Below are 18,397 nucleotides of genomic sequence, written 5' to 3' on the forward strand. Positions count from 1 at the left end.
TTTCTACGCACCAGGAATTGCATGGCGACGACTTTGAACGTCGTGTACAGTTCTGCCACTGGGCACAAGATAAAATACGGGGTGATAACAGATTTTTTGCACGCATTTTGTTTAGCGTAGAAGCGTCATTCACCAACAACGGTAACGTAAACCGGCATAATACGCACTGCTGGGCAACGGAAAATCCACGATGGCTGCGACAAGTGGAACATCAGCAACCTTGGCGGGTTAATGTAAAGGTACGGCATTATGAGAGGAAGGATAATTGGCCACCATTTTATGGATGGCACTCTAAATGGTGCAATGTGTGCTGATTTCCTACGTAATGTTCTACCGATGTTACTACAAGATGTTTCACTGCATGACAGAATGGCGATGTACATCCAACATGATGGATGACCGGCACATAGTTCTCGTGCGGGTGAAGCGATATTGAATAGCATATTTCATGACAGGTGGATTGGTCGTCGAAGTACCATACCATGGCCCGCACGTTCACCGGATCTGACGTCCCCGGATTTGTTTCTGTGGGGAAGGTTGAAGGATATTTGCTATCATGATCCATCGACAACGCCTGACAACATGCGTCAGCGCATTGTCAATGCATGTGCGAACGTTACGGAAGGCGAACTACTCGCTGTTGAGAGGAATGTCGTTACACGTATTGCCAAATGCATTGAGGTTGACGGACATCATTTCCAGCATTTATTGCATTAATGTGGTATTTGCAAGTAATCACGCTGTAACAGAATGCGTTCACAAAGGTACATATATCACATTAGAACAAGCGAAATAAAATGTTCAAACGTACCCACGTTCTGTATTTTAATTTAAAAGACCTACATGTTAACAACTGTTCGTCTATAATTGTGAGCCATATGTTTGTGACTATTACAGCGTCATCTATCACAAAGCGGAAAAAGTGGTCCAACTACAACATTCATACTTCTTTACGTTCTACACGAATATGAAATAAAAAATGGGGGTTCCTATTTAAAAAAAACGCAGTTGATACCCGTTTGACCTATGACAGCGCCATCTAGCGGGCCAACCATAGCGTCATCTTCTTTCCCCCTTCAAGCTAGACAAGTTTCGTTCATTGCATTTTTTTCTTTTGGCGCTTATTTCGTGAGATATTAGGCCCGGTCACGATCAATGGACCACCCTGAATATATATACGCTCTTTTGTTTGTGAACCTATGCATTGTGAGTCTTTGTGATTTACTGCAGTGGAAAGACCGTGAAAAACCTGAGATATAGTTTTCTTTAACGTTGCTACAATAACGGGTTTATAATTCTACCGTTGTGTCTCTTTTAGTAATTTTCCTGGCCAAGCCTAGGCGTGGTACTCGAATCGAATAGGTATGGAAGGGCTCGAAATTATTGTGGTATCCTAGGACTAAAAGCTAAAAGTGATTGAGGGAAGCCGGCCGTTGTGGCCGAGCGGTTCTAGGCGCTTCAGTCCGGAGCCGCTCTGCTGCTACGGGCGCAGGTTCGAATCCAGCCTCGGGCATGGATGTATGTGATGTTCTTAGGTTAGTTAGGTTTAAGTAGTTCTAAGTCTAGGGGACTGATGACCTCAGATGTTAAGTCCCATAGTGCTCAAAGCCATTTGAATTTGATTGAGGGAAACGATGACGAAGCGGTAACTTTACACGAATTGTGCTCCAGCCGTGGTATTTGGCTACAGCTCGGCAACATTTATCCATATGACGAGGCAATTTGCTACCTTAAGATGGTCCGATCACCGTCCAAATCTTACAGCACATTCAAAATGGCTCATAAGTGTGTTCGCATTTCAGCGTGTAGTGTGGCAATACCAACACGTTTTCCATAGCGCGCTTTGCGGGAGAAGGGCGGCGGGTGTGTGGACTGTTCTTTATGCCCATCCTAAAAAAGTTAAAAAATAAAATTCGTTAATTGTTGTTTACTTATATTAATAACATACTGTTTAAAGAGGCAGTGTCGTTCAAGTAAAGTCCAGACCCCGTAACTATCTTTTAGAGCACTTTTAGCAATATTTGCGCATTTTTCAGTAACGTGTACTACCCAGATGAGGGTATTTTATGATCACCGAGAAAAATTTTAAAAACGCAGATTTCGCTATCTGCCGTTGACTTTTAATTACAACATAGGTTTTAAGGAGACATTGAAGTGTATGTAAGGTCTTGAACATGAAGGTACTTAATATTACATTTGTTGTGGAAAGGGAGGTCACTGTTATGACTTAAATTTTTGGCCTAAAGCGCGGTATCCATTCACGCTCGTGGCGAGTCATTTGGCTTCTTGGCTACAAAATCGCCGATTATGAACTTACCTAAAAAAAAAGACAGGTATGTTAATAGGGTTATATAATAATGAAGCTTACAAGAAAAAATAGTAATAGGTGGAAAATTACTAGGCAAGAAAAAAGTGATTTCAAATTTGACTGCCGATTTCACATTTCACATAAGAACCAAAACTTAAATCAAGCAGGTACGCAAACCGCGCAGACGCTAACAAGAGAAATGAACGCTACAAGAATTATTCTGCCAACTTCGTTAGGTTATCGTATTTTAAGAGAAGTTACAACCCGAGCAGACTGAACATTGCAAACGATATCGAATGTTAATTCAGGATTTCCTACTAACACGGTCTGAACGTGCGTAGGGTGAACCTGGTTTATGAAACGGGCCAATTTGGGTTGAGATTATTACTTACTCCACTTAAACGCGTTACACGGCTGATGGAGCTGCGTACGATTTGTTTCTCGCTAGTTCGTAGCTCACCGCCGCTTTCCCACCGAGCGAACCCGAATTTATCCGAATCAAATAACTATACCTTCAATGACCCACGTGAATTGAATATTTTCATAAGTCTATCTTTAAAATTTCAAGCCGTAAGACCAAAAATTGCGCCCTATGCAGTACCCATTAAGCTCGTGAATATAACCATCGATTGGGAAACCGCGAATCTCTGTTTGGTTAACTGTAATGAATCGTAATCTGCTCGGACGAGAAAGACATACCGGCGTTGAATCATTGAATGTTCTCTCTGTGTTTTTCTTTTTATTTTTTTGCCCAATCTCGCCTTAACTCCGTTTACGCAAACTTTCAACTCGGTTTTGCGTAAACCCGTGTTGACCCATCACTACTAACTAGCAACTCGAGGACATGAACAACGAACCGGCCTTTGAGGCGTTTTGATTCTAATCGTTGGACATGGAGTCCGCATTCTTCAAGTGGATAGATGAATATAACTTTGTCCCCTGCGAGATATCGTAAAAAGCGATGCCACCCATAGCATATATTACTATTTCTTTTGTAACGTTCTATTATTTTTTTTAAGTGAACGAACTAAATTCGAATGAAATGTGTGAAGTCTGTGTATAGTGACTATAAAAGCGATTTTAAGTATGACATACATGTCCTACGTAGACGTCCTCGCCTCAGTCATAGGTGGTAGTAAACGATACATCAAGATATATTAGGAATCTGTAATTAAATGACCTTTCATACGCACTTCCAGAGAAGGCGAAGTTAATCTATGTCAGTAATTGCGATGAAAATCAACAAAATGTTAACTCTGAATTTTTGGATTGCTATTGACGGTAACAAACTTTGTCAGAACTCACATCTACTCTTTCATTACGAAGTCCGATTTCCACCGCGAACAAAATTTCTTGCGCATGTAATAATTAATATTTACGCCGTCGCGAATTAGAATTTAGGAGCCTGTTAACTCGGCAGCGGACAATGTGTGCACATACCCACAATTCAAATAATTTTCTTTACCAATGCAACTCTTCTTCTCCGCCGTAGAGGAAGAGTATGTAAACGAAAATTGGCTTTAAGTAAGCATGGAATTCTTTGTGTAAATCTAGTCTATGGAAGTGAAATTCGGTCGCAATGACTTTTATTACACATTTTGTTCTGCGTGAAGCTTGATTTTAAAGCGTAGGAGTAGCTATTCACGTGAACAATCGTCTTTGTCCCGATATTTTGCTTTCTGTGGGAGCAAAAACTGAGAGCTGCAAGTAGCGTTTCGCGGGTCCAGTTCATTGTGTGCTCCTCTCTTCATGCGGGTGAGCCGCCCAACACAAGAAGTTGTTTGCGCTGTGCTTAATAAGAATTAAGCTTCTCCTTCAGCAGGACAGGAGATTCATACGGCCTTGCAAGGCGCCAAGTGTCGTATGGAAAATGATGTCATGTGGCTGTTACGCAACACACGTTAGCAACAGTGGTTGTTGGATGATTTCTTGAGTACCTCGGCATCTGTTAAAATACACCTCGGCGCTTTCCCCTTCGGCACTCTTCGTATTTTCTGCTACAGCCGCCAGAGAGTATAAATAGAGGCGCACCACCGCAGAACAGTGCAGTAGGTGGCGGCAGTGTAAGTCGCGAAAGAGATCTTCAGCAAGCAAGTGAATTATTTCAGGAACAGAATGTCGGCTGCTGTGACGACGGCGCCTCAGGACAGCACAGGTGTGACATTATCTGCGTCTACGAATGTTTCTTATCCCTTTCTCGTTTGTTTCACGCATTTAAACATCAGATACAAACTTCTTACTTCGCCTGACTATTTTTATTCTCGTAGCATATCAGAATCTCTTCATTAATCCACTGAGTTGTTTCTTCCATTCATCTGGCCATTCCTGCGAGTGATCACGTTCAAGGCTTTTCCTCGAATTGTCACTTTGTTTATAATATTCCAAGATTACATAATTCTTATCTTGTGTTTTGTGATTATTTGTTTGTGAATCAACAGTAACCTTCGCTAGCCAGTGGATGTTACCTTCTTGGAATCGATAATGCTAAATAGTATTACGTTTTAATAATTTTTTGGAGTTGAGATCCCTAGACTATATAATATTATCAAGTGACATAATTTAGATTTGGAAGGAGAATCAGCATTGGTCGTATTTTTTTGTTTTATTATCCGAAAATCGATTTCGGTCACTTAGTTACCATCCTCAGTGCTGTAATATACAATCAAAATTGGTAGGCACTGGTATCAACAAGCTTACAGCTTACAGCTTCTTGATACTAGTGCCTACCAATTTTAATTGTATATTACAGCACTGAGGATGGTAACTAAGTGACCGAAAATCGATTTTGCGGATAATAAAGCAAAAAAATAAGACCAATGCTGATTCTCCTTCCAATTCTATCCACTATTTGGTCGTGGTGCACAGAACACTCCATGGAGTCGCCAATCAATAATTTAGATTTATTAGGCTGTAATTACTGAATCGAAGTCTGCACATCGAATACAGTCAGCTGATTAATGTCACCTGTCGCCATTTTCATGTTAATTGTACGGACAGATAATCAAGATTTGGTTCCTGGGTTTGGAAACCAAAGATTTCCCGTTCCTTTTTTGTCGCTTCTGTTGTATTTTTACTAAAAATAAGTTAGCAACATTACTCACATATTTTATACAGTTAATAATAAGTTTTAGTTTTATTGAAGTGCGAATATTTTTTTTTTCTCCAAGTCTTCACATAATAACTGAAGGTTTACCATGAAGTCCCGTAGAAGGCATGCCACAATAATGCCACAACAACTTAAAACGTCGCTAAGATAACTAGATATTGACTTTGCTGATCATAAGTGGTTTATTGACGCGTTTTTGGCTCTGTTCATCATCAGAAATATCTGACAAGGATGAATGCAAAGTCGTAGGCACAAATGTAATTAACAACACATAAAGTACGGGAGAAGACATACCAGAAATAAGAGCAAAGACTTCATACAGAATACGGGGTCATGTGTACCATCCATCGTATTGGAACTTAACTGATAGCATGATGTTATCGCAAAGCTTAACTGACATCACTAGTCGCCAGATGACATGAACGTATTAGTAGAGTGGTGCTGTATTGTACCCATAGAATTAGCGGAACAACCTTACATTAAAAATATAAATAATAAAAGAAATCTAAGTATTAACCTAAATATATTATTAAAAAGGATATATACAACAGTACGCACAGTATACAGGTAAATAGGCACATCTCCTCCCTGTCTTCACCCTACAGCATGAGGTTTTGTAAATAAAGTTAATAATGCCCAGTGTTCACAGTTCTCTGTACGCTGTTTTCACCCGTGGTCTAGGGGTAGCGTCTTGGATTCATAATCAAAACGTCTTCGGTCCCGGGTTCGATCCCCGCCACTGCCTAAATTTAGATAAATAATCAGCATTGGCGGCCGAAGACTTCCGGCATAAGAAGTCAGCCTCATTCTGCCAACGGCCTTGTCAAAGAGGGCGGAGGAGCGGATAGAGGTTCAGGGCACTCTCTTGTCCTAGGGGTGGGAAATTGCCCCTAAAGGCGGAAGAATCAGCAATGATCAACGACATGAGGATGCAGAAGGCAATGGAAACCACTGCATTAAAGACACGTAACGTGTATCCACAGGACATGTGTCCTGTAATTGAAGAAGTGTCATGATGATCTCTCCATTGGCACAAGATTCCTGAATAGTCCCCCATTCGGATCTCCGGGAGGGGACTGCCAAGCGGGAGGTTACCATGAGAAAAAGATTCAATAATCTACGAAAGGATAACGTTCTACGAGTCGTGGCGTGGAATGTGAGAAGCTTGAACGTGGTAGGGAAGCTAGAAAATCTGAAAAGGGAAATGCAAAGGCTCAATCTAGATATAGTAGGGATCAGTGAAGTGAAGTGGAGGGAAGACAAGGATTTCTGGTCAGATAAGTATCGGATAATATCAACAGTAGCAGAAAATGGTATAACAGGTGTAGGATTCGTTATGAATAGGAAGATTGGGCAGAGGGTGTGTTACTGTGAACAGTTCAAAAATGAATCAAATGGCTCTGAGAACTACGGGACTCAGCTGCTGAGGTCATTAGTCCCCTAGAACTTAGAACTAGTTAAACCTAACTAACCGAAGGACATCACAAACAACCATGCCCGAGGCAGGATTCGAACCTGCGACCGTAGCGGTCTTGCGGTTCCAGACTGCAGCGCCTTTAACCGCACGGCCACTTCGGCCGGCTGTGAACAGTTCAGTGACCGGGTTGTTCTAATCAGAATCGACAGCAGACCAACACCGACAACGATAGTTCAGGTATACGTGCCGACGTCGCAAGCTGAAGATGAACAGATAGAGAAAGTGTATGAGGATATTGAAAGGGTAATGCAGTATGTAAAGGGGGACGAAAATCTAATAGTCATGGGCGACTGGAATGCAGTTGTAGGGGAAGGAGTAGAAGAAAAGGTTACAGGAGAATATGGGTTGGGGACAAGGAGTGAAAGAGGAGAAAGACTAATTGAGTTCTGTAACAAGTTTCAGCTAGTAATAGCGAATACCCTGTTCAAGAATCGCAAGAGGAGGAGGTATACTTGGAAAAGGCCGGGAGATACGGGAAGATTTCAATTAGATTACATCATGGTCAGACAGAGATTCCGAAATCAGATACTGGATTGTAAGGCTTACCCAGGAGCAGATATAGACTCAGATCACAATACAGTAGTGATGAAGAGTAGGCTGAAGTTCAAGACATTAGTCAGGAAGAATCAATATGCAAAGAAGTGGGATACGGAAGTACTAAGAAATGACGAGATACGTTTGAAGTTCTCTAACGCTATAGATACAGCAATAAGGAATAGCGCAGTAGGCAGTACAGTTGAAGAGGAATGGACATCTCTAAAAAGGGCCATCACAGAAGTTGGGAAGGAAAACAAAGGTACAAAGAAGGTAGCTGCGAAGAAACCATGGGTAACAGAAGAAATACTTCAGTTGATTGATGAAAGGAGGAAGTACAAACATGTTCCGGGAAAATCAGGAATACAGAAATACAAGTCGCTGAGGGATAAATAAATAGGAAGTGCAGGGAAGCTAAGACGAAATGGCTGCAGGAAAAATGTGAAGACATCGAAAAAGATATGATTGTCGGAAGGACAGACTCAGCATACAGGAAAGTCAAAACAACCTTTGGTGACATTATAAGCAACGGTGGTAACATTAAGAGTGCAACGGGAATTCCACTGTTAAATGCAGAGGAGAGAGCAGATAGGTGGAAAGAATACATTGAAAGCCTCTATGAGGGTGAAGATTTGTCTCATGTGATAGAAGAAGAAACAGGAGTCGATTTAGAAGAGATAGGGGATCCAGTATTAGAATCGGAATTTAAAAGAGCTTTGGAGGTCTTACGGTCAAATAAGGCAGAAGGGATAGATAACATTCCATCAGAATTTCTAAAATCATTAGGGGAAGTAGCAACAAAACGACTATTCACGTTGGTGTGAAAAATATATGAGTCTGGCGACATACCATCTGACTTTCGGAAAAGCATCATCCACACAATTCCGAAGACGGCAAGAGCTGACAAGTGCGAGAATTATCGCACAATCAGCTTAACAGCTCATGCATCGAAGCTGCTTACAAGAATAATATACAGAAGAATGGAAAAGAAAATTGAGAAGGCGCTAGGTGACGATCAGTTTGGCTTTAGGAAAAGTAAAGGGACGAGAGAGGCAATTCTGACGTTACGGCTAATAATGGAAGCAAGACTAAAGAAAAATCAGGACACTTTCATAGGATTTGTCGACCTAGAAAAAGCGTTCGACAATATAAAATGGTGCAAGCTGTTCGGGATTCTGAAAAAAGTAGGGGTAAGCTATAGGGAGAGACGGGTCATATGCAATATGTGCAACAACCAAGAGGGAATAATAAGTGTGCACGATCAAGAACGAAGTGCTTGTATTAAGAAGGGTGTAAGACAAGGCTGTAGCCTTTCGCCCCTACGCTTCAATCTGTACTTCGAGGAAGCAATGATGGAAATAAAAGAAAGGTTCAGGAGTGGAATTAAAATACAAGGTGAAAGGATATCAATGATACGATTCGCTGATGACATTGCTATCCTGAGTGAAAGTGAAGAAGAATTAAATGATCTGCTGAACGGAATGAACAGTCTAATGAGTACACAGTATGGTTTGAGAGTAAACCGGAGAAAGACGAAGATAATGAGAAGTAGTAGAAATGAGAACAGCGAGAAACTTAACATCAGGATTGATGGTCACGAAGTCAATGAAGTTAAGTAATTCTGATACCTAGGCAGTAAAATAACCAATGACGGACGGAGCAAGGAGGACATCAAAAGCAGACTCGCTATGGCAAAAAAGACATTTCTGGCCAAGAGAAGTCTACTAATATCAAATACCGGCCTTAATTTGAGGAAGAAATTTCTGAGGATCTACGTCTGGAGTACAGCATTGTATGGTAGTGAAACATGGACTGTGGGAAAACCGGAACGGAAGAGAATCGAAGCATTTGAGATGTGGTGCTATAGACGAATGTTGAAAATTAGGTGGACTGATAAGGTAAGGAATGAGGAGGTTCTACGCAGAATCGGAGAGGAAAGGAATATGTGGAAAACACTGATAAGGAGAAGGGACAGGATGATAGGACATCTGCTAAGACATGAGGGAATGACTTCCATGGTACTAGAGGGAGCTGTAGAGGGCAAAAACTGTAGAGGAAGACAGAGATTTGAATACGTCAAGCAAATAATTGAGGACGTAGGTTGCAAGTGCTACTCTGAGATGAAGAGGTTAGCACAGGAAAGGAATTCGTGATCCTCTTATGTCACACGTTTTTCTTAATATGGTATGTACTTTTTGTGGTTGAGTCGGCTTTTGGTTTAAGCACTACCTAGTTTATACACAGGGGCGTTTTCCTGGACAGTGTTTATATAAGAAAAGTTCACGTTTTGTCCTTTCCATTATAGTCTTATTCTCCTTAGAAAGATGTGTTTAGTTTTCTAAATAGATTGTAATTTATAAAGGGAAAAAACAAGAAATTTATCTTCGAAAAAGTTCGTTACTCATTATTCAGTTATGTTAGGCTATCTGTGCTAGTGTGCTATTACTTGTTGTCACACATGTCAACTGTGCCTGCGGATCCTAATATTCCTAAACAGATTTAGACACTGTATTTCTGTGTACTCATTTCTATTCTTATGGTTAATTTTTTTTCATGTATCCTATGGATATAACGTTTTGTTTTCGTGCCAGTAGGTCCTAATATTAGGTTCTCCTTAAGAATGTTTTAATTCTATTAGCTCACTGTCAACTTTTTGTCATTGATTCTTGTTTTGTTAAGAAAAACTGCCTTTCCTGCTGCCACTTAATTTACTTATCCCAGACGCGTTTCCCCTTTTTCTTGTTCTAAGATATCATCAGTGGGATCCATAACGATACGATTTTGTAAGTTTTAGATCATCAAACAGTTCACGTCGCGAATTTTTTTTGTAAAAAAGTACTTAATTACGATTTGCTGATCTGCGTTTCCTCACACCTGGTCTGGAGGTCGCACTACAACTTTATTATTGACAGATAAGACAACTTTGCGTTCTTACCTTCTTCACACTGTTCACTATGTTTCTCCTTGTTTTTTGTGGCGTACTATTATTCTTTTGCCACTCAATATAATTATTTCGGTGGACACTGTTTTTCACAACGTAAATATTGCAACTCCATTACGTGTTTCCTCCTCTTTGGTATATTTACCTACTCGTTGCCAACCTAACGAAGTATATGTTCAAGACTAACTTCTATTCATGATGTTTATATCGTGTATGTGTATGTAAGAGAGAGAGAGAGAGAGAGAGAAGAGTGTTTTTTTTTTCCTTTTTGGGGGGTTGGGGCGGGGGGTGGAGGTTGGTGGTTTGAACTGTATGAAGACATGTACCAGAAAGCAGGTATATATCAACTATAGTGTAACACCTGTGAAAGCAGATACACAGGAGAAACAGGTGGAACATGTGATGTCAGATATAAAGAACATATGGGAACCTGGAAAAAACCACTCCACATTTGTAGAACACCTAAGACAACATGACCACAAACCAACCACTAGAGAAGATGACATGAAAATAATTAGAATCAACAGTAAAAAACACCTCTTAACACTGGAAGAAAATTACCGCATACAGAAAACCAAAACAAAAATCCTGTTGAATAATCAAATATACATACTAAGTAATTCATTATTTACACTAATAGATAAAAATAATAGACTAACGCTCCCAAAGACGATTAATATAATAATACTATCCAATATAATAATAATACCACGCAACATCTTTACACTCACTTATCCATGAACCCCTCCACGGAATATTGAAACGAAAAGTCAAAATCAGCTGTCACCAAAGCTTTCAACCACTCGCTAACAGCTAGTACAACACCATACAATTCAAACCACGAACCTCCACAAAAAATAACTCTTCAGCGCGCTCTTTCTCTCTCTGTCTCTCTCTCATACACACACACATGGCATAAACATCATGAATTGAAATTAGACTTGAACATATACTCCTTTAGGTTGGCAATGAGTAGGTAAACATGCCAAAGAGGAGGAAACACGTAATAGAGTTGTAATATTTACGTTGTGAGAAACAGTGTCCGACGAAATAGTTATATTGAGTGGCAGCAGGAAAGGCAGTTTCATTTACAAAAAAAGTATTTATATGCTTTCTGCGGAGGATGGCCACACAAACGAACTTGTTTTTCTCATTGCTTTATACATTGTACCTTCTGAGCCAATGATTTCTATAAATTTGCTCACGCACCTCATATGAGTATTTAGCCGATGTGGCACCACCTACACAGAAACATCTCCTCATCCTAAATGTGCCCATCTACTGTCGTGCTTTGTGGTTCTATATCGTCAGTCATATTGGCTATTTTATCTTATAATTTGATTTTTGTATGCATAGTGCATTACGAGTGGTTTGTTTTTTACCATTTACTACTAATGTGGCTTCGTTTTTTTTCAACTCAGTCTCGCCGCCTGGCTGTCGCTCCTATCCGTTATTTTTTGTAAAACTGTCCTGTTTACTGTTCATATTGACTTTTCTTATATTTAGATTTTTCTTTTATTATTTATTTTAATGTAAGGTTGTTCCACTAATTCTATGGGTACAAATTCATATCACCAGGTGGCAAGTGGAATCAGTTAAGTTTTGTAGCGTCGTCTTATTATCATTAAGTTCACATACTAAACGTGATACATATGACTCCATACTCTGAATGAAGATTTTGTTCCTATTTTTGATATGTCTACTACTGTACTTCATGTAACATCTTCAGTAAAATTTGCACTGAGTTACGTGTTGCTAATTAAATTTTTGGTTATTACCTTGTATTCTCCCTTGTCATTTCTGATGGTGGACAGTGCAAGAAACGCATCAATAAATCACTTGTGAACAGCAAAATGAATAGCTATTTTAGCGACCTGCCCAGCAATGGATAAAGATGCAAGTTTCCGTAATAAATGGCGATGTTTTGAATGAATCCATATTATTAAATTTCGGTAAAAGAAGATGTGCATTACTTAGTGGTGTTACAGTTCCTAGGCGTTTGCAAGCAGTCCCGTGATGTTCCTGAATTACTTTAACGAGCTAGTTCGCCACACATCGAGCGAGGTGGCGCAGTAGTTAGCACACTGGAGTCGCATTCGGGAGGCCGACGGTTCAATCCCGCATCCATTCATCTTGATTTAGGTTTTCCGTGATATCCATAAATCGCTTCAGGCGAATGCCGGTATGGTTACTTTGACAGTCACGGCTGACTTCCTTCCCCATACTTCCCTAATCCGACGAGACCGATGACATCGCTGTTTGGTCTCTTCCCCCAAATCAAGCCAAGTCCGCCACAATCGTATACATATGAGAATTCGGAGCTCTGCGGTTCGGGGAAAAAATCCCTATCTTCCTCTCGCAGGACTGGCTTCCTATGCCCGTGATTTATGCATCTGTGAAGGCAGGAGTGATACATGATGAGAGCGATAGTTGATCCTTCTTGGTGTTATGGGAGTCGAGTCCCATCACGAGCAAGAAATATTCTATTGACTCATTTCAAAGAAGTTTTGTTCCTCCTACTTACCCACGTCGTACAATGACTGTTCCGTAATTATTTGGATAGTGAGGACTCTAACATAATAACTCTAACGTTTAGGGTGACGAATGTTATTTGTTAAACCATTTATCATCCATTTCCCCTTAAAGATTCACAATAAATTCGACTATAATACAGTATACTGTATTATAGTGTAAAAAGATTTTTATACACATAAATTCCAGATTATTGATACGTGACTTAATTTTACTATCTTATTATCTCACTCTACTTAGATATTAATCCAATAATGAGGCCATTCTGCTGACACGATTTTTTCCACAATAATTCAACAGCGTGGCGGTGAATGGAGATCTACGAATGCTGTCAGCTGTAACACTGGTGATATGGGGTCCGTTACCGGCAGTCAGCGCTGGGCTCATTTCTTGTTTGTTCAGCAGCTGGTCTTCTATCGTGTCATAGAGTCCATGTGCATCATGTTCACCATTGAAGGGAACGCTGCTTCGCATAGCCAGGAAGTGGCGGATGACACTAATAATTTCTAAACTTCCATTGCTAGCTGTAGATATTCTTATTTTCTTATCATCCTGAAGGCGTCAATCTTTCTCGAAAAGTTCCATATTAAGCATGCAGCAAAAGTTGTAAGTATTCCTTCCGTCCTCTTATCAGATCAACCAGTGGTGCTGATATATCCAGAAATGATTTGGTATCCATCTATGCCCGTTGTCAGTTTCAGAATTCAGGTCTGGAAATTAACATAATAGATTCTCTTCAAAATTGTGCGGGCTCTGTCACGCAAGGACTGTGAGAACTTACTACCACAGACTGGTCCGTTGCAAAGTCTTCGACAATGTTCTGAAAGCAAGGGAAAGACTCAGACATCATCTTTTATAAAAACGTAGATCACAGACGAAGTTTTGCGTGGAATCCTATGACTTTATCTTTGATCGTTATGTTTTGTCTCCCTTGGCGGCTCCTGTTTAAAATATTTAGATGATTAAAGAGATCAGCGAGCAAGGTTAATTTTAATAGCTAAACAGGTTCACAAAAATAATTCGAAATTCAGATTTAGAATATTGTAAGAGCATTAACAATTTTGCTTTTAGTTCGAGAACCCTTGTCAATACCTTACGTTCGGAGTGCACCTGACCGCTGTGTGCTAAAGGGGATTTTGATAGAGCGAACCCATGTCTACAAAAATTATTCTAAACAGTCGAGTTTGCAAAGCTTTACTTTTAAAGAGTTCACAACTTTGATCACCTCTTTGCATGCATCAAAATACACTCTAAGACAAAGAAAAAAAGAAAAGAAAGACAGATGCACCATGAAGGAATTATCCGAATGGGACGAAAATCAGTAGATGTAATGTACAGTCGTGGACAAAACGAGAGAGACCCCTCGCCTTTTCGTTATGCTGATCCGCACAGCTTTAAAGTCTGCTACACAGCATAACAGGTAAGGCAACGAAGTGCTACGAACATTGTATGCAGAGGTATGAAATTGAAAAACTATCAGACTGTTTTCAATCATGTGTAAGACTATATGAATGCTGATTACTGTGTTAACCACAACACCTACATATAAGATATAAATGAAAGAAGAAACGCTAATTAGTATGAACTGTACTAATAAAAATGAATTTCAGCTTATCGAGATAACATAACCGTTATAGTAAGACAAACTACCCCAGATCGTTACGAATTAGCAAAATATTATGCGCATTCGGCCGCGAAATGGTATTTGTCAACGTTCAGACCAGTCATACTGGATTACCGTTGCTGACCTACCATGAAAGTGTGCAAATTTAGCAATTCGTGAGGATTCATAACGAAATTCAGTTAAAAATCATTTAGTGCCACACTTAAGTCAATTGAACTATTGACAGAAGCGGAAAAAGTAGGCGGTAACAAGTATGAAATTCTACAAGAGTTTCATATCGACATCCACAGGGCGCCGGTACAGAATAAAGGTAGCTATAAAACGTATTGGGGGCGCGAGAATTTCTTAAAATTCCTTTACTTATAGTCTATCTGCCTCCATCGAGGTTAGAACCGAAAACAAACCAGACCTCCCTTGCAGTAGCAAACACCTTTCACTACGCTAGCAGACAACCCAGGCAAACAGCCCTCTATTATTACCCCAGACATGAATAAGGCGGAAATTTCGCAATGAAAATGGCAAAATGATCTCCAGTTTTTGTTGCTTAGAGCTTTCTGGACTCAAAAACATGAATTGTCTACCTTTATATCACCGCTTACGTGACAATCATTAGGGATGTTTATCGAAATAACAAAAAACTGTTATTAGCGAGTAAATTTAGTAGGATAGTTCTGCACCACCCCAGGAAATAAACGGTGACGTAGCTGCCAAACGTATTCTACAATGTTTCGAATTCTCCATTAGACGTGCCACAGCCAGAAAACGTTCATTATCCGAAGTGTTTCTTAAGGTTGCTAGCAATGGGAATGCTCGCACATCTAAAACGCGGTAGCAATAATAGTGCGATCTGAATTACCACGTGTATAGCCAAATGGATTTTATTTGCATTCCTGTAAACGTGATTTGGATCGAAAGCGTAGCTACGATTAATATGCTGATGTATCGACTGCCACTGGAACATTTCGAATAAAGAGTAGGGGAAGTTATTATGCGGCCCAGTAACTGTGGTAGCTATTTTCGTTGTTAGGATTTCGTCACGTAAATCGGTAAAAATGGAACCCTACTAGTCTCACTTTCTTGACCGTCTATCTGTCTACCCAACCCTTAAAACCCGTTTACCTCGAGTACGTGTGGACATAATAAGCGGAAATGTATCGCACTTCCTGCGGCATACGCTCCCTTGGTGGTGTAAAACAGTGAGCTATGTCAACGCAATCTAAAGATACGGCCGTTTATGCAAAGAAAATTTACGCGAAAGGTCACAAAATGGCTCTCAGAACTATGCCACCAAACTGCTTACGTCGTCAGTCCCCTAGATCTAGAACTATTTAAACCTACCTAACCTAACACACATCCACGCCTGGGGAAGGATTCGAACTGACGGCGCAAGGAGCCGCGCGGTCCGCGATATGACGCCTTTGAGCGCACGGCTAACCCGCGCCGGCAAGCTGTTAATATCATCTGGTGTTACTAAAAAGTTATTCACTTATGGTGAATGATTTTCTGCGCAGTTCATTTAAGAAAGAATAACTAAAATATATTTGATGTTGCGGAAGAGGAAGGACGCCTAATTCATTTCCCCTGGTCTTTATTCATGATCTCAGATTCGCAATCTGAGCATACGTACTATCCATAACCACACTTTAGATCCAAGTCATAGTCACAGATATGCGAATGCAACGCATTGGTTTATACTTGAGGTATTTCGTTTCCCACGAAGTGGTGGCAGACGATGCTGTGGCGTCTTCGAAGCGCGAGTTTCTCCAGTGCTAGCTATCTTAGCACATCAACTGAACGAACTTGCATAGTATGTTGGTAGCACTTCGTCGCTTTGCCTGTTATGCTGTGTATCCGACTTTAAATCTGTGCGGATCAGCATAATGAAAAGGCGAGGCGTCTCGCTCGTTTTGCCCACGACTGTACATGTGTAGACAAAAAAATGATTACATTCCCAAACGGAAAAAGACAATAACGCGTTGATCCACATCTCACCTTTATGAAAGGAATTATTCGGCTTGGAGCTGATTGTTAGAATTGTTGGATGTCCTCGTGAAGGATAATATCGTGCCAAATTCTGTCCAGCTAGCGTGTTAGATCGTCAAAATCTCGAGCTGGTTGGGAAGAGATCCGACGACATTGCTGGCCAAGGTAGGGCTTGGCAAGCTACTGGTTGCCTTCGTGCTTGCCGAACCCAACCTTGGCTAGCAATACCACCAACGGATCTCTCCTCAACTCAGCACGTTTGGAGCATTATGGGCAGGGCCCTTCAATCAGCTTGGAATTTAGACGATGTAACGAGCCAGTTGGGCATAATTTGACACGATATTCCTCAGGAGGACATCCAGCAATTCTGTCAATCAATTTCAAGCCGAACAATTGCTTCCATAACGACCAGACTGGTCCAACGTGTTATTAACTTGTTCATTTTGTGAATGGCTTCCTCTTGAATGAATCATCCAGTTTCTCTGAAATTGTAATCTTTTTTTGTCTGCACAACGTGGATAAGAATAATTCCTACGTGATGTGCCGTTTTTTTTGTTTTGTCTTAGAGTGTATAAAAGAGCGGAGTTGTGCACCTAGACTCAACCTTTAATGATGTTTTTCGAAGAGTTGTGGTTCTCTGAAAGTGGACTCTTTCTAAATTTTGAGATAATACACCATTCACAGTTCTGCACATCTAAGAGAGCGATACAAACATCTGAACGGGAGTCAGTAAACAGGGTAGATGAGCACTTAATATGTGAGAAGCGTATTACTGAGCTCATTTACTAATTAAGTTGAGCTATTTTTGCTATTCGCATAAATGCTGCTCCAAGAATCATACAAATCAACCTCCAGACATATTTTGCAAGTATGCACTTAACAATGTCTTATGGAATAATTTTCTGGAGTAGCTCATCACTTAGAAAGAGGGTACTGATTGCGCAAAAGCGACAAATAACAATAATACGTGGTATTCGTCTGTGGTGTGCACAAATCTAAGGGCAGTCAATTCGACTAAATACCTAGGAATTACAATTACGAGCAACTTAAACTGGAAAGACCATGTAGATAATATTGTGGGGAAGGCGAAACAAAGACTGCGCCGTTGGCAGAACACTTAGAAGATGCGACAGACCCACTAAAGAAACAGCCTACATTACACTTGTCTCGCCTCTGTTGGAATATTGCTGCGCGGTGTGGGATCCTTATCAGGTAGGATTGACAGAGGACATGGAAAAAGTGCAAAGAAGGGCAGCTCTTTTCGTGCTATCGCGCAATAGGGGTGAGAATGTCACTGATATGATACGCGAGTTGGGGTGGCAGTAACTGAAACAAAGGCGGTTTCCTTTGCAGCGAGATCTATTTACGAAATTTCAATCACAAACTTTCTCTTCCGAATGCGAAAATTTTTTATTGGTACCCACCTACGTAGGGTGAAATGATCATCATAATAAAATAAGAGAAATCAGAGCTCGAACGGAAAAATTTACGTGTTTCTTTTTCCCATGTGCCATTCGAGAGTGGAATGGTAGAGAAGTAGTATGAAAATTGTTCGATGAACCCTCTGCCGGGCACTTAAGTGTGAATTGCAGAGTAACCATGCAGACGTAGATGTAGATGTAGATGTATGATTTGGTTCAAGGGCTTATGCAGTTTAACTGCACCATCGTAAGAGATATGTTCACTAATGAAATTCATCATGAATAGTCCATCACCATTTCAGAAGGATAGTGATGTCGATGACTACAACATTAGAGGAAAAGATAATGTTTATTACCCATTGCTGAAGCTGTCGTTAGTTTAGAAAAGAGTTCAATATGCAGCAACAAAAATGGTCACATGCCGAATAACATAATCTGTCTGACAGGAAGTCTTAAATCGAATCTAACAAC

The 18,397-nt window shown here is 40.4% G+C and overlaps 1 protein-coding gene across 3 annotated transcripts in view; it reads left to right on the forward strand.

The window, feature by feature from the left end:
- The first annotated feature begins 4,331 nt into the window (after positions 1 to 4,331).
- LOC126475527 (sialin-like) overlaps positions 4,332 to 18,397 on the forward strand; it is a 103,483-nt gene continuing 89,417 nt past the window's right edge. For 2 of the 3 annotated variants that reach the window (XR_007586742.1, XM_050103461.1), the window contains exon 1: positions 4,332 to 4,463. Coding sequence is in view for 1 of the 3 variants with exons in the window: in XM_050103461.1 (XP_049959418.1) it covers positions 4,424 to 4,463 (40 nt within the window). In the remaining 2 variants the exon portion in view is untranslated. The remainder of the gene's footprint in view (positions 4,464 to 18,397) is intronic. The other variant, XM_050103462.1, reaches the window with a different exon arrangement.

Source organism: Schistocerca serialis, chromosome 4 (genome assembly GCF_023864345.2).
Source record: "Schistocerca serialis cubense isolate TAMUIC-IGC-003099 chromosome 4, iqSchSeri2.2, whole genome shotgun sequence".
Lineage (NCBI taxonomy): Eukaryota > Metazoa > Arthropoda > Insecta > Orthoptera > Acrididae > Schistocerca > Schistocerca serialis.